The sequence below is a fragment of the Gigantopelta aegis genome, chromosome 9, assembly GCF_016097555.1.
Source record: "Gigantopelta aegis isolate Gae_Host chromosome 9, Gae_host_genome, whole genome shotgun sequence".
Taxonomy (NCBI): Eukaryota; Metazoa; Mollusca; class Gastropoda; order Neomphalida; family Peltospiridae; genus Gigantopelta; species Gigantopelta aegis.
In genome coordinates, this window is record NC_054707.1 from 954,769 (window position 1) to 977,218 (window position 22,450).

The following is a 22,450-nucleotide window of genomic DNA, read 5'->3' on the forward strand; positions in this document are numbered from 1 at the left end:
AACCTGTTAAATTTGTCCATTAATAGTAAGGGATCTTTTATATGCACCATCCCACAAATGGGATAGCATATACCATGGCCATTGATATACCAGTCGTGGTGCACTGGCTGGAACAAGAAATACCCCAATGGGACCACTGACGGAGATCGATCCCAAACCGACCGCGCATTAAGCTACGTCTCGCCCAAAACAAAACAAAACAAACTAAACAAATTTTAATTAAGTTTATCATACTACTCTATAACTGATTATTCTTTTGTTCATATGTTTGAACTAGCAGATATCCTTTTTGTATGTATGTTATTAAAATTTCAAAATGCTTCAAATAGCACATGAAACATGCCATTTTATATGTAAAACCATAATAATATATGATAAAACAAAAACCCACAGCAATTATAGAAATATATGAATCCAAGAAAATGCAACAAGCATTTAACAATGAATGAACTCCAAAATTTTGGTATTTCGTTTCTGCTAATAAGGTCCTGTTTGTTCTGCCACCAATACCACTACTACTTAGGGCCTCATTAAAAAGAGAAACTAGCGCATGATCATATAATTATCGTTGATTATCTACTGCTGAAATTATTGTCCAAATTGTATTATAGTTGATCACTGTATTCCACCTTGTATGGGTACTCGTGTCCTGTGAACGGACTCTAGTCTTGGTTGACTCGGCCCGTGCCCGAGTACTTGTGGAGACCCTACCACTACTGCCTATTACTACTACCTACTACTACTACCACTACTGCCTATTACTACTACTACTACTAATAATAATACAAGGAAATAAAATATACAATTTAATTAGTACTAATGTCAAATGCTGAATATTAAAGTATGTGGTCACTGACAGACGCAAACTGCCACAGACCAAAGACATATTTTATGGGAACCAGCTCGCCGACGGTTTTCTTTCACAGTTCTGACGCAGGGCGTCTGCGACTGTTTCCATTTCATTTCATTTCTTCTTTTTGTTTCATGCTTATGGTTCAAACACGCTGTCCTGGGCACACACCTCAGCTATCTGGACTGTCTGTCCCGGACAGTGAGTTAGTATAGTTGTTAATGGTTACTGAGAGAGACGTCGTTGTAGTGGCGTAACACCTACCCACCGAGTCGTTAAACCCGCTCTGAGTGGTAGCTAATACCGAGGTGCGAACCCAAGTAGCTAACAGCCTTAAATCCGATGAATTAACCCGGGTTTTTTTTAAAGATGCGGGATTTAGCTCGGTCGGTTGAGTGCTCGCTTGAGGTGCTTGTGTCGCAGGATCGAACCACCTCTATGGATCCATTCATCTGATTGTTTTTTTTCACGTTCCAATCAGTGCACCGCAACTGGTTAAAAGCCGTGGTATGTGCTTTCCTGTCTGTGGTATGGTGCATATAAAAGATCCCTTGCTACATTAAGAAAAATGTAGCGGGTTTCCTTTGATGACTACGAGTCAGAATTACCAAATGTTTGACATCCAATAGCCGATGATTAATTAATCAATGTGCTCTAGTGGTGTCATTAAATAAAACAATTTTATTTTTTTTCCATTAAAATGCATTTGATTTGCGTCGATCAGCGTCAATATGCGTAGATGTGCGATGCATTACATATTTTATGGCAGCCATATGTTAATCTGAGGAGGGCTCATTAGTCAGTATTTGCTGTATTACCCCCAACCCCAATTCTTGTAAGTCAGGTCCACAACGAGTCATCCTTAGATAGTATTCAAGTCTTCATGTCGCTCCCCCTTACTGCGCACACTGTTTTTAAAGGCCATTTTAACCTGCTGGTTGAAGATGTAATACAAGAAAGGATTCACTATAGAGTTCATGTACGCCAGCCAGATGGTAAAACTCTTTAGTACCATGGGCAGCTTGTAATCCAGCAATACGTCCACAAATGATGCAGTAAAAAATGGCAACCAAAATATTAAAGAAGCAACCAACGACGATGGCCGAGATCTTGGCAGCTTTGACAGTTTTCCTAACCCTCTGGCTGTCGTAATATTCAGGTGTCGTGATCGTGGTGGCTTGAATCGCCTTGGCGTGGCGTCCAGGACCCATATTCACAAAAAAGTGTAAATTTACGTCTACGACTAGCACTTACGTGTGCCGTAGATTTACGTTTACGTGCAAGAAGCACCCTATTCTCAAAGATGGTCGTAAATGTAAACGTAACTTAGTTGGACGTAAATCTACGATTTAACATTCTCACTGGAGTAATTAATAAAAACACATTAGAAACGATGGCTACCGGGTAAATAACAAATGCGCAAAACGCAATTTTGTTTGTCGTCTGCTAACAATAACATAGCGAACAGTGAACCATGGCATTTTGGTATTGGTAGGGATCCGCGTTTTGGTACGAACTTGAGGACATTTCTTAAAAACGAAAAGATAACTCAGGAGAAATTGGCCGTGTCGAAAACATCCGTTCGATCACGAACAAAAATATGTTCAATCCGTGGGCGTTCGCCATCGCAAACTGCTTAATTTATTGGAAATACTGCTAGTTTCCGTAAATAATAGTAAATAACGGCGATCGTGCTTGATTTATTATATGTACACAACTTACGTGCAGCGTTAGTTGCAACCTGAGGCACTCTTATATTTACGTCCAACTTTACACGTAACTTACGTTTTCGTTGTTTCGTGAATAGCTCTTCAGTCGTAGATTTACGTTTACGTGTAAAACTAGGCTTACGATATTTTGTGAATATGGGTCCAGCTGTCTTGAAGATCCTCCAGTAACACACGATCATTAACACCGAGAATATCCAGAATGTCCCAGTGGTGACCACCATGGATGCTGTGATGTTCAGGAGCAGCGGACACGCTGATTCGGTCACACACCCCACGAGGTCTTCGATCCCGATCACGTGCCACGCCGAGAGCAGCATGGCTGACCACAGCGCTATAGGAGCCAGCCAGCAGAGAGTGAGGATGACAGCGATCGTCCAGTTGCGTATCTTCATGTGGAGGAAAGGTCGACACACGTCCAGGTAGCGCTCCAGCACCAGAGTGTACAGATTGCACATGGACGCCATGCACAACATGCCATCAAAAATGTTCACTATCAGACAGAGCCACTTTCCCAGATCCCAGCCCCCGTTCCAGTCTTCGTACAGGCGAAAGTACATCGCCAACACTGCTAGGCCAATATCCGTACAACCCAGTGGGCACATGACGTCTTTTTGATGTCTTTTAGTGGATGATTTTTGGTCATGAATACGACGTCTCAGAATGACCTATATAAGACATATTTTAGACCCCTTTCCGTTCACGTATAAATCACGTTCACAAATTGGCATCTATTTTATATCTTTCTCTTGACGTCTAAAATAATATTATATGAAAATTTTATTAGACGCCTTTCGTTCGACGTCCAATAATACGCGGAAAAATGACATCTGTTTGACATCTCTCTATTGATGCATAAAAAATGCGGTAGCATACTTGAGATCTATTAGATATAATTCATGTTAGATTTAAATTATGTCGAGCCTATATAAACATCACAACATTTTGATAAATTTACCATTGGTAGCTCTCAATTTGAACATATGTAACCATAGGCAATCACTATATGATTGTCCGGGGTAGGGTGACCCTAATATGTCGAGTGCCTGTGGATGTGATCGGAGAATAGCCATATAGAGTATAAATAACGCCATATAGAGTATAAATAACGCCATATAGAGTATAAATTACACCATATAAGAGTATAAATTACGCCATAGAGTATAAATTACGCCATACAGAGTATAAATTACGCTACACAGAGTATAAATTCCTCCATACAGAGTATAAATTACGCCATACAGAGTATAAATTACGCCATATAGAATATAAATTACGCCATACAGAGTATAAATTACACCATATTATAAAACTCTTTCACATAGGGTTCTATAGCAAAGTTACGGCCAAATTTGTAAATGTAAATGTACCTTGGGGCTAATCACTGAAATGCCAAATTTTATTTTCCCCTCTGCAGGATCGTACCCTCCGGGGGAGCAGGAGGGGGGGGGGGGGGCAGTTGAGAATCTGACTTTTTTCTTTTTCTTTTTTTAACTCCAGAAAATAGCATACACATCTCAGGGTTTAATTTGTATAGTGTTTCATTTGTCTATAAAAAAGTAGTGCCCCCCCCCCCCCCCACTAGGATTTTGATCAGGGTACGACCCTGCTCAGTTGCCAACTTGGGGAGTTGATAAAAATTATATCAAGTCACGATTAAAACATAAAACATATATAAAGAGAGTAACTCTCTTCAACTGTTGAAGCAAGTGTAATTTTATTTGTGAAAAATGAGTTTAATAGCGGAAAACAACGGCGTAATGCTTAACAACTAGGGCATGTCCCTTTAATGTCAAACAGCGATTAAGTAGTAGTATCGCTTTGGCATCAATATTATCAATAATCATATTAAAAAGTCACGGCATTGTTGACGTCACGTCAAAACATTGTTGACGTCACGTCAAAACATTGTTGACGTCACGTGGGGCGGGACGTAGCCCAGTGCCAGTGGTGATACTTGTACCACGTGAAATACTTGTAAGTAAGCAAGCATGACAATACTTCTTTCAGTGGTTTATTTTTATCACCTTGGTGGCTTAATGTTTTTTGTCTGATTCAGACACTAATTTTTGCGACAGTTATAATTTTATTATATATTAATTTTCATTTTGTTTACGAACCTCCTCAAACCTCCCCCAAAGTTCCCTTGGCATTCCGCCTCATGTCACTGCCCCCCCTCCCCCCCCAAGAAAAAAAGAAAGAAAAATAAATAAAAGGGAGGATTTTCTGGATCCGCCACTGTGATTATTAATTATAACCTGTGTATAGGCCTACCAGGTATGTTCTTGGTGTTTGCTTCATTAAAATAATGTCCTGCTATTTATGTTCTAAAATGTTATCCGGGCCTCTTTTAATTGTTATTTTTTAAACTTAGTGATTATTTATTGTTTTAACAGTTTGCTTGTTTTCTTTAACAACACCATTAGAACACATTGATTTATTAATCATCATTCATTTGAACTTATTTTCGTGCTTACATCCAATTAAGGTTCAAGCACGCTGTCCTGGGCACACACCTCAGCTATCTGGGTTGTCTGCCCAAGACAGTCTGTTAGTTGTTAGTTGCTTAGTGGTTAGTGAGAGAGAAGAGGGTGTAGTGGTCTTACACCTACCCATTGAACTCGCTTTGGGATGGAGCCGGTACCGGGCTGTGAACCCTGTACATACCAGCCTGTAGCGCGATGGCTTAACCACTGCGCCACCGAGGCCGGTTATTAATCATCGGCTACTGGTTGTCAAACATATTGTAATTTTGACACAGTCATAGAGAAGAAACCCGCTATATTTTTTCATTAGTAGCAAGGGATCTTTTATATGTACCATTCCAAAGACAGGATAACATATACCACGGCCTTTAATATACCAGTCGTAGTGCACTGGTTGGAACGAGATATAGCCCGACGGGCATCCGGCGTGCACTTTACAAATAATAATAAAATAATATATTAAATTAATTTAAAGGAACTTAATGAGTTGCTCCAGCACTAGGGTGACAGTTGCCATCACTGCCCCTCTGTTTCGTACGCTTATGACAATCACAACTAAAAAATAAACAATAAATCTCAAACATAAAAACATACATTAAAGAAATAAAATGTAAGAAAGAAAAACTAATACAAAATCTGACTGTGTGGACTACACTAAATTCCGCAGAGTGAAAGCAGTTCTTTGTGTCAATCCTTGATGTTATATATTGGTGGGGAAAATAAGGGTTCACACCAACACTAACAGTGAAGAGTGCCAAGACGTTAACCGCGTTACTGGTTGTCAGTCCTTGATGTTATATATTGGTGGGGAAAATAAGGGTTCACACCAACACTAACAGTAAAGAGTGCCAAGACGTTAACCGCGTTACTGGTTGTCAATCCTTGATGTTATATATTGGTGGGGAAAATAAAGGTTCACACCAACACGAACAGTAAAGAGTGCCAAGACGTTAACCGCGTTACTGGTTGTCAATCCTTGATGTTATATATTGGTGGGGAAAATAAAGGTTCACACCAACACTATCAGTAAAGAGTGCCAAGACGTTAACCGCGTTACTGGTTGTCAATCCTTGATGTTATATATTGGTGGGGAAAATAAAGGTTCACACCAACACTATCAGTAAAGAGTGCCAAGACGTTAACCGCGTTACTGGTTGTCAATCCTTGATGTTATATATTGGTGGGGAAAATAAAGGTTCACACCAACACTATCAGTAAAGAGTGCCAAGACGTTAACCGCGTTACTGGTTGTCAATCATTGATATTATATATTGGTGGGGAAAATAAGGGTTCACACCAACACTATCAGTAAAGAGTGCCAAGACGTTAACCGCGTTACTGGTTGTCAATCATTGATGTTATATATTGGTGGGGAAAATAAGGGTTCACACCAACACTATCAGTAAAGAGTGCCAAGACGTTAACCGCGTTACTGGTTGTCAATCCTTGATGTTATATATTGGTGGGGAAAATAAGGGTTCACACCAACACTAACAGTAAAGAGTGCCAAGACGTTAACCGCGTTACTGGTTGTCAATCCTTGATGTTATAATATTATATTGGTGGGGAAAATAAGGGTTCACACCAACACTAACAGTAAAGAGTGCCAAGACGTTAACCGCGTTACTGGTTGTCAATCCTTGATGTTATATATTGGTGGGGAAAATAAAGGTTCACACCAACACGAACAGTAAAGAGTGCCAAGACGTTAACCGCGTTACTGGTTGTCAATCCTTGATGTTATATATTGGTGGGGAAAATAAAGGTTCACACCAACACTATCAGTAAAGAGTGCCAAGACGTTAACCGCGTTACTGGTTGTCAATCCTTGATGTTATATATTGGTGGGGAAAATAAGGGTTCACACCAACACTAACAGTAAAGAGTGCCAAGACGTTAACCGCGTTACTGGTTGTCAATCCTTGATGTTATAATATTATATTGGTGGGGAAAATAAGGGTTCACACCAACACTAACAGTAAAGAGTGCCAAGACGTTAACCGCGTTACTGGTTGTCAATCCTTGGTGGGGAAAATAAGGGTTCACACCAACACTAACAGTAAAGAGTGCCACGACATTAACCGCGTTACTGGTTGTCAATCCTTGATATTATATATTGGTGGGGAAAATAAGGGTTCACACCAACACTATCAGTAAAGAGTGCCAAGACGTTAACCGCGTTACTGGTTGTCAATCATTGATGTTATATATTGGTGGGGAAAATAAGGGTTCACACCAACACTATCAGTAAAGAGTGCCAAGACGTTAACCGCGTTACTGGTTGTCAATCCTTGATGTTATATATTGGTGGGGAAAATAAGGGTTCACACCAACACTAACAGTAAAGAGTGCCAAGACGTTAACCGCGTTACTGGTTGTCAATCCTTGATGTTATAATATTATATTGGTGGGGAAAATAAGGGTTCACACCAACACTAACAGTAAAGAGTGCCAAGACGTTAACCGCGTTACTGGTTGTCAATCCTTGATGTTATATATTGGTGGGGAAAATAAAGGTTCACACCAACACGAACAGTAAAGAGTGCCAAGACGTTAACCGCGTTACTGGTTGTCAATCCTTGATGTTATATATTGGTGGGGAAAATAAAGGTTCACACCAACACTATCAGTAAAGAGTGCCAAGACGTTAACCGCGTTACTGGTTGTCAATCCTTGATGTTATATATTGGTGGGGAAAATAAGGGTTCACACCAACACTAACAGTAAAGAGTGCCAAGACGTTAACCGCGTTACTGGTTGTCAATCCTTGATGTTATAATATTATATTGGTGGGGAAAATAAGGGTTCACACCAACACTAACAGTAAAGAGTGCCAAGACGTTAACCGCGTTACTGGTTGTCAATCCTTGGTGGGGAAAATAAGGGTTTACACCAACACTAACAGTAAAGAGTGCCACGACATTAACCGCGTTACTGGTTGTCAATCCTTGATATTATATATTGGTGGGGAAAATAAGGGTTTACACCAACACTAACAGTAAAGAGTGCCAAGGCGTTAACCGCGTTACTGGTTGTTAATCCCATACTACTGGCATTATTCAGTGTCACATAAATCAAGGAAGGACATATTTTATTTAACGACGCACTCAACACATTTTATTTACGGTTATATGAGGTCAGACATATGGTTAAGAACCACACAGATACTGAGAGAGGAAACCCGCTGTCGCCACTTCATGGGCTACTCTTTTCGATTAGTAACAAGGGATCTTTTATATGCACCATCCCACAGACAGGTTAGTATATACCACGGCCTTTGATATACCCGACGGAGATCACATAAATAATCGCATTTTATACAAACATTACAACTCTAAAAAAAAAAGTGAATTAAATTCCGCGTACATTACAATACCAAGTGGCCCCTTATTTCTTTGTCCAGCCAGTGTACCACGGTTGGTACATCAAAGGCTGTGGTATGTGCTATCCTGTCTATGGGATGATGCATATAAAAGATCCCTTGCTGCTAATCGAAAAGAGTAGCCCATGAAGTGGCGACAGCAGGTTTCCTCCCTTATCTATGTGGTCCATAACCATATTTCCGAAGCCATATAACCGTAAATAAAAAGTGTTGAGTGCGTCGTTATATAAACCATTTCCTTCCTTCTTTCTTTGTCACGGTGTACTGTTCTATTTTGTTTTGAGTAAACCAGTCCTGGAAACGTTTGCCATGTAAAACAAAAGAATTATTGTTCGAATATGTATTCGATTATTTATCACAAAAAGTTAAAGTTAGTTTTGTTTAACGACACCACTGCAGCACATTGATTAATTAATCATCGGCTATTGGATGTTAAATATTTGATGAAAACCCACTACATGTTTTTTAATGCAGAAAGGGATCTTTTATATGCACTTTCCCACAAACAGGAAAACACATACTACGGCCTTTATCCAGTTGTGATGCACTGGTTGGAACGAGAAAAACCCAATCAGCTTAATTGATGCACCGAGGTGGTTCGATCCTGCGACACAAGCACCTCAAGAGAGCACTCAACCGACTGAGCTAAAATGTATATAAATACTACTTCTTGAATCAGTCGCTACTGACTTTGATAAGAAAATAATAACAACACTTCTACTGACTGAATACCACAAACAAGTCTTCTTTTTATTTCTCCACAAATTTCGAATCACGTGACGTCATGACACAGTCAGTGCTGATAGTAATTAATAGTCGTATGGCTGTTCAGGTTCCGGGACAGCCTGGTCGGAGCACGGCCTGCACGCACATTCGAACGCAGCCCCGCGTCGAAGTCGAATTTTCTTCTGTGGTCTCCCAGGGCAGGCGAATTCCACTTGACGATATCGCCGGATGTGAGGCTGACAGCACGTGCAGTATTCGACCATGCGCAGTTCCTGCTCTTCGTACTTCCACTCTGGGACGTTTCGCGAGTGGCACGTTCCGTGGCACGCAAACACGTGCAGTCTTTTCGGAATACATCCGGGTAGCCGCACAGTCACTTGTGTGTGTCTTGCACTACATGTTTCGGAAGGAGAAAAATAGTTGTGTCGATCTGCGTGGTTCGCCGGAAGCACACCGTAGTTATTTCCATTCGCTAGAGTCATACAGATGATGAATAGGAATAAACCCTTGTTAAGAACACCAAGAACTTTCAGCTTCTGTCCTCGAATGGCAAATAAGGACATTCCAGTTGTATTTGACGATAGTTTATAAGTAAGCTGTGGCATTTTGTTAGCAGCTCAACGCATGCAATCGTTTATAGTTCGTACTGCTAACCTTAAGGAACACAATGTCAACCAGTTCTTAACAAAGCAAAACCATGAACTGGATTTCATCAATGGGTCATCATATAATATAGTTAGTAAATTATAAAATAGCATAAGTTATGGTCGCGCAATTTTGATATATTTATAATTCCTGACAGGCGGAACTGCTACTCCAAGGTTGATACATAACTGTTAATTACGATTTCAAGAACCCCAGAATTGTACATCAATTTGGTGACAACGACCGTTACCCTGTGGGATTATTAAACTGGTGGTAATACGCAATGGGGGTATGTCTCCCCTGCACAGACTTCACTGTGAAAATTACCGCCTCTAGAAGTTTTTGGAATTTTACTGATCGACCTTTTCCCCCTTATATGTATCGTCTGGAGGTCATACGAAGAATTACAGCATCATTTTATTGACTATCGACTTGAACATGGGTCCATAATTAGACTCGAGAAGAACCCGAAGCAGTGGGAGAAAACTGGGCCATGCCTGGCAGTGGTGGGGCGGTTCCTCCCCAACCCCAAACTAACCATTAAAGAGACATTCCTGAGTTTGCTGCATTATAAGATGTTTCCGACTTATAAAATATTTCTGCGATTAAACTTATTAAATATATTTTCTTGTTAGAATATCAGTATCTGTATATTCAATGTGTTTCTGGTCGTCTTAATATTTGTAAGAAGCCCAAACTGGATTTTGTCTTCAAAAATATATTTTAGGAAGTGCGAACGAACTCCGTTTTACGATCTGTACATAGGATTTTTTTGTGGGAGGGTGCGCAGGGTTTATTAGCAAGAACTGATATTAATATTATCATTAATATTGTTCACCAAAATATTCCAGAAATTAAAATTGTACCTGAGCCACACGCACACACACACACACACACAAAGACACGCACGCACAAACACACAGAAAAACACACAGACACACACACACAGACAGACACACACACACACACACACACACACAAACACACAGACATACATACACACAGTGACACACACAAACGCACGAACGCACGCACACACATTCTATCCACCAATTTCGCCTGTTGTCATAATATGCACTACAGTATATAGACCTATCACGTGATAATAAAGTGTATGTATGTTATGTATGCATTTCCACGCAATCTTTGCAAGTTCTGTAACTGGCATTCAGAAGCAGGTGGGGCAGAGTGGCGCCGTTCCGCTCCTCACTAACGTTGGAGATTATTCATCCCCCATCTGAAAAGCTAATATATGTGCCCCACGCCCACCTTACCCCCACCCCACCTCACCCCCACTTGCTGGTATCTTCCGACGACTATAACTTGTAAACAAAAACAAAAAATCTAGATTTTCTTCAATATGTTTTTTATTTTAATAGATATACAAATACATTTAATAATACATCACCAAAGAGGCGAAAAAAAAACCATGCAGTACAACTTATTTGGATTTCGAGTCTACAACTATCTGCAGTAGTATAGTGAAGGGGTTGGGGTGGGGGGAGGCAGTGTAAGACATTAGTTACATGTTGACATGTTAACCGAGGGGCACTAAATTAGCGAACAGTCTTTATATTTTAAAACATTTCGATTATTTAAGGTTTATCCTGTCGTTCGCGAAATCACAAAATCCAGATTAAAGTTTAATTTGAAGAATATATTTAATTATTAATTCACCAAAAATCTATTTTCAAAATTGTGTGTCGTCGCAGACGAACCGCCATCTTGGCCTATTTTTCGGCGCATCTGTTTGCGCACTTCATTTGCATAATATATTCGGCCAACCTCAGAAGACTGCGACTTTTTCGTTACCTCCCAGGAAAAACGTGTTTTTCGTTAGAGATGCAACGATTAGATATCTTTTTAAAATCTTAATTTTGTTATACCTTATTTGACTAATTGAAACTAATTGATTTCATAACCAAATTCGCAAATTGTTATTACGTTTTGTTCAATTTAAATCCTAATTATTAAATAACATTAAAGTGCTGTGCCAGACCATACACTAAAATTTCAAATTCCACAATTAAATGCTTTCTTAATTCATTGCAATAATATTTTACACCGATATGTAAATCAATAATTACGAAAAAGCCCCATAAAAGTATTAAAACATCACTCCCGTAGAACACTGCCGGAAACGACCGAGTAAAATTCTCGGTAAAAACATTTGCCTGTAAATAGCCGTGACGTCACGAAGGGAACGCGCTTCACAGAAACCTACTACGAGACGACTTCCAGCGCAAGCGAAAGTGGGACCGACAGCGACTGCCAAGCTTGATCATGCGATTCTTCTTTCGATGATGAATAGTGTAGTAATGACGACTGGACTAATATTTGTGCAAGACAACAAATAATGCCTTATCAGTTTAAACCTGGAACATCTTCCGACGAACCACCGGCCTGACAGATGACGATGAAAATGGTCGTGGAGACAGCTTACCACTAATTTACAACTTTATTCTTGTTTTGTTCTTTAGCTTTTCGTGCGAATTATTTTGCTACACTGTATGTTCTAATACTTGTGATGTAGTAGAAAAGACGATCAATAACTCTTGAATTCTACGAGTCAAGTGAACCCGATATCGGTAATTTTAAGAAATAAACAAAAACGACTTTTAGTCCGTCCCATCCCTCTATGAAATTTTTCACACAAAAAAACATCTTCAGTTTAGTTTGACGTAAAAAAAGAAAGAAGTAAAAATGTTTTGGAAATAACAAAACAATACTATTTTTTGTGTGCAGTTGTGAAAACAGTCTGCTCAGAAATAAATAACTTATAGCACATTCCATAGTATGAAAAAAGGTTTTCTCTGTGGGACGTATAGTCAAATTAATTTAATGTATTTATAGTCTGTTTTACAGGGAACGCCTATTTTCATACTATGGAATTTACAAGTCATTTATTTCTGAGCCGATTGTTTTCTAAGATGCATACAAAATTAGCTTTTTTTTTTCTTTTTTACCAAAAAACCCCTACATTTTTGTAGGATGGGACGGACTAGGCTATAGATACTTACTTGTCTGTACTTTATTGTTTTAATGTTCTCGAACTGTAAAAAAAAATCTCACAAATGAACGAGATGCAAACGACAACAAATCGGATCTCGTGCATGAGAAAACAAACTGACCGGAGTTGAAAGCATAACGCAATTTGGGACATTGACGATATGCACCCCAAGGTCGTTTCGGTGTGGATGGCGTCGGCTTGTTGTCATTTGTTTTGTGTAGCAGAAAAATTGTTGGTACGGCATCTTTTTTTAAAAGCCATAACACATGGTATTCCCATATCTCGCTTAAGCCAACAAGCCAGTTCGGACGAATCGAAACTAACGTGTCTGCTGTCGCAACGGTTTCCGGCATTTTCTTCCTGTCCAGTATTTCCACGTTGTTTTAACCAAATTCACACACAGCTTTCTCACAGCAACATTACTAGGAAATGCGTGAAGACTAAATTTATCGGCTTTTGTATTCCTACAGCCGCCAACAACACGCCGTTTAACCACAATAAACACAAAAGAAGCAATGAACAATGGCGCCGACTATCGAAAGGAGTTCCCTTCGTGACGTCACGGATCAAATCTTACGGAAATTCCCGAAACGAATTCAGCTGGTTCTGTTTTTCAGGGGAATATTTTTAAATGGAAAATATACCGGTATATAATTTTTTTAATTTTAATTTTTTTTAATTTTCTAATCATATTAAATAATATCTTGATTGATATAGCTCAATACATCATACATCTGGCACAGCACTTTAAAATTAGTATGATGACCTCAGAACACAATTATTTACGATGTGTGTTTCTATTTATCTTTTGTGGGTGTAACATTGTTATTAATATCAGTAGGCCCGTAGACTGTTTTCATGCACCTTTGTCAGCTTGGGTGCAACATATCCTGAAAAGGACAACCTTTTGTTGTTCAGCTTTTTATCCAAGGATATTGATTTATGGCATATTGTCACAGACCACTGACCTATTTAATGGTCTAACAAAGTATTACCTGAACAAAAATAGTTTGATTTGTCCCTAAATGTACTTTATTCGACCATCTTCATAACCACCATACTCCATTTATTAATGAAATTTTGTATAAATAACTGTATTATGGCAATGGTCCATAATTGAAAAACTACAATTGCCGAGAGGTATGACATGGGTTTCACTCCATCATGGTTCAGTTAAGACGACGCAATAGCTAGATTTGGTTTCCAACAAGTAATGTAATTTCTATTTATTATCCATTTTTAGAGAAATAAGGTTCTTAAATCCGTGACAGTATGCCTTTAAACAAACATAGGCCTACCCACTAAACGGCCAGCGTACATTTTACTCTAAAGTAATACATTTGCATGAGCTGAATCACTTCAAAAAAGTCTTCAATGTTAACACGTTACACATGTTTGCAAACTACATGCTTTCCCTATTAACCCCAGTCAACTTAACTAAATAGTTGTCACAACAAAGCAATCTGCTATACAATACTCAGTCTAACTGCGACTACTAAAGTGGGTATATTTCTGGATTCCGGGTCAACCAAATGGGAAGATAAATGTGATCTGTGGCCAGGATTGTCATTTCAGATTAGAAGTTATAAAATATATGTAGGCCAGTGTAGGGTGTGTAGTTTAGTTGTCGGCGTATGGCTATTGATTTTTTTTATTTCTTGCTTTTCTTTTCTTTTTATTATGGGCGTGGAAACCGACAAATTGATTTTATTCGTGTGCTAATGCAGGGCGCACATTAAGTAAATTAAGCCTTGGTGGCGCAATGGTTAAGCCATCGGACTACAGGCTGGTAGCTACAGTGTTCCTAGCCCGGTACCGGCTCCAACCCAGAGCAAGTTCTTAAGGGTTCATTGGGTAGGTGTAAGGTCACTACACCCTCTTCTCTCTCACCAACCACTAACCAACTAACAACTAACCCACTGTCCTGGACAGACAGCCCAGATAGCTGAGGTGTGTGCCTAGGACAGCGTGCTTGAACCTTAATTGGATATAAGCACGAAAATAAGTTGAAATGAAAAGTCAATACTTTTCTTAATGTGCAAGGTGAGTTGCTTCCATCTATTTAGCAAATTTAAAATGGCGGGCATTTTTTTTAATGTTGTCGTTGGAAGATTTATTTTGTTGCAAGTACTTCAATCGGGATTTAGTGAGTACGGTAGCATGGGCGTACATAGGATTTTGAAAAGGCGGGCTCCAATACATAGGATTTTGAAAAGGGGGGTTCCAAAATAGATTGCAGAGATATTGGGCATATATTTTTATGTTGAGTAAATATCATAATGTCCGATATAAATGTCAGATATATGGGTAGGTTATACATTTCTGGTTTGTGTGTCTATTTGTTGCACTATTTCGTTAAACAAGGTGCCACAAGTTTTGAATACCAGCTATATATAGGGTATGTAACAATATTCGGACGTAGAAAGAATCACACTTTCTACGTCCCTTCGGACTATTCGTGTGCGTGCGTGTTTACTTGTTTATTTTTATGGTTTTTTTTTGAGAAGGAAGGTTGTTGTTGTTGTTGTTTTTAACCAGGATTGTGGCTACCCTCCCTAAACCTCTGTTTCTTTATATATTTGTGGTTCGGGGAGTGTGTGTGTGTTCTTTATTTTACCTAAATACCCTCCCTAAGCCTCAGTTTCATTATATATTTGTGGTTTGGGGAGTGTGTGTGTGTTCTTTATTTTACCTAGATACCCTCCCTAAGCCTCAGTTTCTTTATATATTTGTGGTTTGGGGAGTGTGCGTGTGTTCTTTATTTTACCTACATACCCTCCCTAAGCCTCAGTTTCTTTATATATTTGTGTTTTGGGAAGTGTGTGAGTGTTGTTTATTTTACCGAGATACCCTCACTAAGCCTCTGTTTCTTTATATATTTGTGGTTTGGGGAGTGTGTGAGTGTTGTTTATTTTACCTAGATACCCTCACTAAGCCACCGTTGCCCTAGACTATTCTAAGAATGTAAACCAAGAGATGCGTTACACAACACGTAATAAAGAAAATATACGACAACAGCCAGGTAATAATCACTTACCGTTACATGAGCAAATGACGATAAGATTAGTATTTAAAAATATAAACAGGGAAGCTTAAATTCCTGAAAACACACAGTAAGGCAAACTGGACAGTATCCAACAGTATTCAACAAAGGTTCATAACATCTAGACGAAAACGCTATACTTAATTATATATACAACACATAGGAAAAAGTATACAAAACACCATATTTATAACTAAATACTAATACAAAACACCATATTTATAACTAAATACTAAGTGTCAAAAGCACTCTAAATTGTTTTTTAAACATTCTGCACAATATATAAAATGTAAAATACATTATACAGTTATATACTTACCAAAACGAGTTAAGCAAACATTGATTTAAAGCTGGATGTTTTACTTTGGTTTTTCACTAAACAACAGTTGTAATTTCATTTAGTTATTAAAACTTTATTTTAAATTCATATTTCTTAAAAATTATTTAGGGTTGTTTCTGTTATTTTTAATTATCTTTTTTTTTCTTTTCAAATTGTGCCCAATTTTGCAGGGATTTTAATTTCATACTTAATTCATTTTTCATTACAAAATAGTTTTCATTGTGTTAAATTAAATATATTGTTTTGCTCGATAAAAATAAATTTATATATTGTTTTCAAATCAAATATGTCATTTTTTGTTTGCACATTTTTTTTCTCTGAAAAATATATTTGACTGAACGTTTGAACCGATATTTGGTTAATTCGATACTATTGTGACAATGGTGCTCGCCTTTATATATAAAATTATGCATTTATTTAAGGATTGTCTGTTATTTCTTTTATGTTCATCGGGGAATGAACAAAAATCATCTGCAAAATGTGAATCGGTGAAGTCGTTCTCACATAAGTTTGCTGATGATTTGTTTTCATTCCCAGATGAACGTAAAAGAAATAACAGACAATACTTATAATTAAATTTCAAACATACTTGCTAATAATAACAGTAAAAGTCCATACTTTATTTTGAATTATGTTCGGTCCATAAACAATAACGCTCAATAAGACAACTTACACATATAAAATGACGTCATCAGATATGACGTTCCCTGACGTAAGTTTTACGTTAATCGAGAAATGAACAAACTCGAGTAATTATTTTACGAGGGACATAAATTTGATAATAACTGGTACCGAGTTTATTATTCTATTTATTACCTCAGCTATTTTTTCTCTAAAAGCCTTTATTTTCGACACACATGCACGAAGGCCAACCTGTATAGGAACGATGTAAACCACTTTACGCACTGTTCTGAGAATTACTATAACGTTGTAATTTAATCACGTTCATAGATAATAAATAAAAAAAAACAAGTTCTCTTTATTCTGCTTCCAAATCTATAATGAATTGCATTAAAATGACATTTTGTTATTAATTATACACCAAAAACAGAGACCCGTAATGGCAAACTCTTTAAACTACATGACGTCATTTTGTGTGTTTGTCAAATCGTGATGACGTCATATTTAGTACCGACAAAGTCATTGGTTTGTAAGCGTCAAATTGTCCAATAGTATTGTTCGTTAGACCAATGCAGAATATTTCTCACTGAGAAAATATGGAAAATATTTTCCGTTATGAGTGATCGCTGGGGTAATAAATATATTTATCATATAATATCTTACATTTTCAGTGCAATCAAAGTATGTGATATTTTTCAGATCACATACTTTGAGAATTTGATAACTTTGCAAATTAGATGTAAATTAGTCGAGGTCTCGGCACTAGGTTTATTGACATTTAAGCAAACGTACTTGGGTGACACTCCATGATTGACGTATGCATTCATAGTCATCAAATAAAAACATTTTAATGGCAATTTGACACTGAAAGCTGTCCAGCGTTCAGAAAACAAAAAAAAGTTAGGCATAACTTTATTTTGATGTAAGGACATCCAAAATGATGTCATTCGAGTTTGACGTCATTTCCATTCAAAAATACACCTCGCCACATATTCTTACGTCATTTGAATATCTAGTAATGGTGGACTGGAATTAAAGTTGCGTGTACAGTTTACAAAAACACGTTGTATTAAGCTTGAGCTTATATGATAAAGAGATTATTACCCTCGTGTATTTCGGTATCGTCAATATCATATATTAGGAATAAAAATAATGTGTTATGCTGGCCAGAGGCTCGCATAATACAATTTTTATTCCGAATATATGATATTGACGATACCGAAAAACACTCTGGTAATAACCTACCCCCCCCCCCCCCCCCCCCCCCCCCCTCCCTCTCTCTAACTTCTCTGTCGTTTCTGAAACTCATTACCTGTTCGTCCCACAATACCTAGCAGGAATGTTAAATCACTAAACATAGGTACTACTTCATTTGTTCCAGTGCAGAATGAGTTAAACACAAATACTCCTACGAACAGATATACAGACAGTAGCGGTTAAAGTTTGCATGTTGTATTAAATAAAAAAGCAACAGTGGACACAAGGCATTGAGACAAAGAAAGGACACAATTACATTTGTTTTCAAGTCCACAGTCCGCGACTTCATTGCGGGTCGTCCCATTTTCCCAATTCAGTAACCCAGCAATTACAAGTTGACTAGAGAATGTTTAGAAACAGATTTTTAAGAAATCCTTCCTGGTGAGGTGGTGCATGGTTAGTAACAGCTTTCCCCTGCCACCGGCTTAAAGGACGAGCCACAATAACACAGTTTGGTTTTCTAAATGGAAATGTCCGTTCATGGAAAAACGTATCGGTGATTTATATACTTCATGGTTCTGCTTGACACACATTGAGTGTATATCATAAGTATTAGTGGTTTATATACTGCAAGATCCTGCTTGACACACATTGAGTATATATCATAAGTATTAGTGATTTATATACTTCATGGTCCTGCTTCACACATATTGAATATATATCATAAGTATAAGTGATTTAAATACTTCATGGTCCTGCTTGACACACATTGAATATATATCATAAGTATAAGTGATGTATATACTTCATGGTCCTGCTTGACACATATTGAGTATATATCATAAGTATAAGTGATTTATATACTTCATGGTCCTGCTTAATACATGTAGTATATATCATAAGTATAAGTGATTTATATACTTCATGGTCCTGCTTAATACATTGAGTATATATCACAAGTATTGGTGGTTTATATACTTCATGGTCCTGCTTGACACACATTGAGTGTATATCATAAGTATTAGTGGTTTATATACTTCATGGTCCTGCTTGACAGACATTGAATATATACCATAAATATTAGTGATTTATATACTTCATGGTCCTGCTTGACACATATTGAGTATATATCATAAGTATAAGTGATTTATATACTTCATGGTCCTGCTTGACACATATTGAGTATATATCATAAGTATAAGTGATTTATATACTTCATGGTCCTGCTTAATACATTGAGTATATATCATAATTATTGGTGGTTTATATATTTCATGGTCCCACTTGACACATATTGAGTATATAGCATAAGTATAAGTAATTTATATACTTCATGGTCCTGCTTAATACATGTAGTATATATCATAAGTATAAGTGATTTATATACTTCATGGTCCTGCTTGACACATATTGAATATACATCTCAAAAGTCTACTTTCTTCATTGACAAGAGATTCTAAGTTCTACAGTTTTTAAATAACAGCCAGTCGTGCATTGGGTAAAAAGTAAGTATAATTGTTTCATTTGCATTAACAATAATGGTAAACGTATTCAAAGTTGTATGCATAATATTACTGAACATTTATTTGTGGTTACTAGTTGGTAGTTTAGACTGTGATAAGCTGTTGGTACGTGATATAGGTTTTATGGTTAACATTATAATTTATTTTTGGTTCATATTCTTAAAAGTCATGACCATTGATAACATAAACAAAACTTTTGTTATGTGGTCAGTATTAGTTTATAAAGTAATTATTGTGAGTGAATACTAATAACAAATTAATAACTATGTATAGTTAAAATTTTGGTATAAGCTGTATGGTTAATGTTATACATTCGTCGTATGGATAATATTATTGGGGACAAGTATGAATACTAATTATTATATTAGAGGCACTGTCCCTAGTTAGTAAACAAATTAAAATAATTTCGGCTATTACAGCTTTCTAATTGTTAAATTACACATTTATAACAACGTTGTACTTAAATTATCAATTTTCTTAATTTAATTAATTAATTAATTTTTTTTTTTGTCCTGACACATTTTATGTGTATAAAAATACATAGCTCAGAAACTAGGGTATGTGACTTTAATATCTTTTTGAGATGATTATTAGGCCTAACTGGATAACTAAGATGTTATAAGCTTGTTTTGTGTTATTGGCCATGTTTAACACAGGGAAGACAAACACGTGACGCTCAATGCAACAGTTCGGTCCATGATCGTTTGTTGATCTGGCTCTCACAGTCATTTTTTTTTTCTCTGATAAAAACCTTTTGGCTCGCAACACCGACCCAGTAAACATCCATTTAAAAAACACTGGTTGCTTACAAAGCAGACGGCTCCAATGGTGTTTTACTTCCGTCATGACACGTAAGGGGAAATAACTCCAATGAGCACAACTAGCACGTGCACTGCCAGACAGCTTCCGCCGGAAACAGCGGAGAGTCTGTTTTCGTGCATTAGAACGGTCAGTTTGTCCGGAGATGTCTGCGGTCCGTCCACGGGTTTCAGCATTCGACCACCTAAAAAGAACGATAATTGATCGGAACAGTTTCAATAATAACAGAACTTTATACCAGTTTTACAATCGTGGGAACCGGTGGGTGTGGGGTGGGGTGGAGGAGCATCATTCATATCAAGGACGAAAATGTATGTGTTTGTTTATTCTATATAAATACAAATCTGTCCCCCCCCCCCACACCAACCATCTAGAGAATCAGACTGTACACCCCCTCTAAAGACCCCCCCCCCCCCTTTACAGGATGTATACTACCAAATCAAATCCCACAGACCACGATAGTAACATATACGGCTTAAAATCCTACCTGCAGCGTATCAATCGACATAAACATCCCGGATATAAATACTACCACCCCTCACAGATATAAATACTACCACCCCTCACAGATATAAATACTACCACCCCTCACCTTTAAAGAGAATCGGAAAACAATTGGGGGTGAAGTTAAAAAAATAACTGGTAGCGACTATGACTACCCTAGTTCCGCACAAAAGTTTAGTACTTTTTTTTACAGGTACCCCATACATGTTTCAAGTACAAGGCTACTTGACACATTGCTACTAGATGAAATAAAATTACATACATTTTTTACCCAGATGACACTATGTTTTTTTACAACCAACACACTCACATTTATCACCAATCACAGGACTTGTGGTGTTAACTTCTCTATCAAAAATTGGGTGCACTTCGAACTTTGACCCAGCCGGAATTATTTGGTTTAGTGCTACCTATAGGTTTGTTTTAGGCTTATTATCCCCTGGTTTAAATAGGCACGGGTGACAAATTTAATGCCGCGTTTGTTCAATTGTATTGTGATGGAATCGCAGCTGATTTGACTGTTAGGCTATGCAACGTTGAAGCGGTGGGGTGGGGGTGGGGAGGGGTGGGGTGGGGATGGACTGCCATAATCATGATGTGAAAACAGGGTTCATTTCTCAATCAAGAAATGAATGCTATATCATGTAGCCTATATAAGGCTAGCCCCACCAAGAATTAAGTATGAGTAAGAATTACGTCTTTAAATTTGTTTTAGCAGAATTAAGTCTTTTTGTAAACTAGAAAGTTAATATTGCTTTTGCTGTTTAATTGCTACACAGGCTAATGTTGCTATGCACCACTGTGTAAAAAAAAACCCCAATAGCTGGGAGACACCTAAATGCAGCTATGACATCACACATCCATAGAAAATGTTTTAAGTTGAAATCTACATAACGCCTAGAACATGCATTTTCATGGACATCCCTACCTACGGGCGTTCGGGTCTTGGTTGGAGTTTCTAAGCGTTTAATTATATGAGTCACGTCGTGCACAGTACGCTGATATGTCTATACAGAGAACACAGACAATTTAACATATCGTACATAAGTGTTCCATCGACTGGTTCTAATACCCCCCCCCCCCCCCCTCCGAAACTCCAACCAGGGCCCGTGCTTATAAAACGTTTATAGTCCAGATTCAACCTCTAATGACGTCACACACATACAATTTGTATGGCGTTGTAATGGCATTACTGTCTCAGACTCTATTAGAATCTCGAGTCTAGAGTCTATAAAAGTTTTTGAAGAACCAGACCAGGACCCCAGAAGACCCGTGATCCTACCAAGTCACCCAGCCACCCTTCCACATCACACAATGAAATTGAATGATGTGTATTGAGACTATACTGAATACATGTATTTGTCTCGTAGCACAACTCACTGGCTTCAATAGGTCCAGTAATGTACAGCTGGTACCAGTCGTTTGTGAGGTCAAGGTTCTTGTCCATCTTCACATTGAGAGGACGCGTCACTCTGCAGTAAATGTATCCATCCGCGTACTGAGCAGACGTCAAGTTTAATTTACTCTCTTTGAGCTGCGGTCTAAAATGCGTCACTGAGATCCATAGCGGTTGTGCG

At 37.9% G+C, this 22,450-nt stretch overlaps 2 protein-coding genes across 2 annotated transcripts in view; both read right to left on the reverse strand.

The window, feature by feature from the left end:
• Positions 1-1,712: 1,712 nt before the first annotated feature.
• Positions 1,713-3,182, reverse strand: LOC121380701 (5-hydroxytryptamine receptor 4-like). The gene is made up of 2 exons (XM_041509652.1): positions 2,754-3,182; positions 1,713-1,871 (listed from the first exon to the last, which is right to left on the reverse strand). Exons 1-2 carry the CDS (start codon positions 3,180-3,182, stop codon positions 1,713-1,715), a joined length of 588 nt encoding a protein of 195 aa, XP_041365586.1.
• Positions 3,183-20,025: 16,843 nt separating this feature from the next.
• The window catches only part of LOC121380587 (DOMON domain-containing protein FRRS1L-like), a 4,327-nt gene continuing 1,902 nt past the window's right edge, over positions 20,026-22,450 (reverse strand). The window contains exons 2-3 of the mRNA XM_041509471.1: positions 22,254-22,450; positions 20,026-20,553 (exon numbers count right to left, since the gene is read on the reverse strand). The exon at positions 22,254-22,450 is cut by the window's right edge and continues 59 nt beyond it. Of these exons, the coding sequence (XP_041365405.1) occupies positions 20,393-20,553; positions 22,254-22,450 (358 nt within the window). The 3' untranslated portion in view covers positions 20,026-20,392. The remainder of the gene's footprint in view (positions 20,554-22,253) is intronic.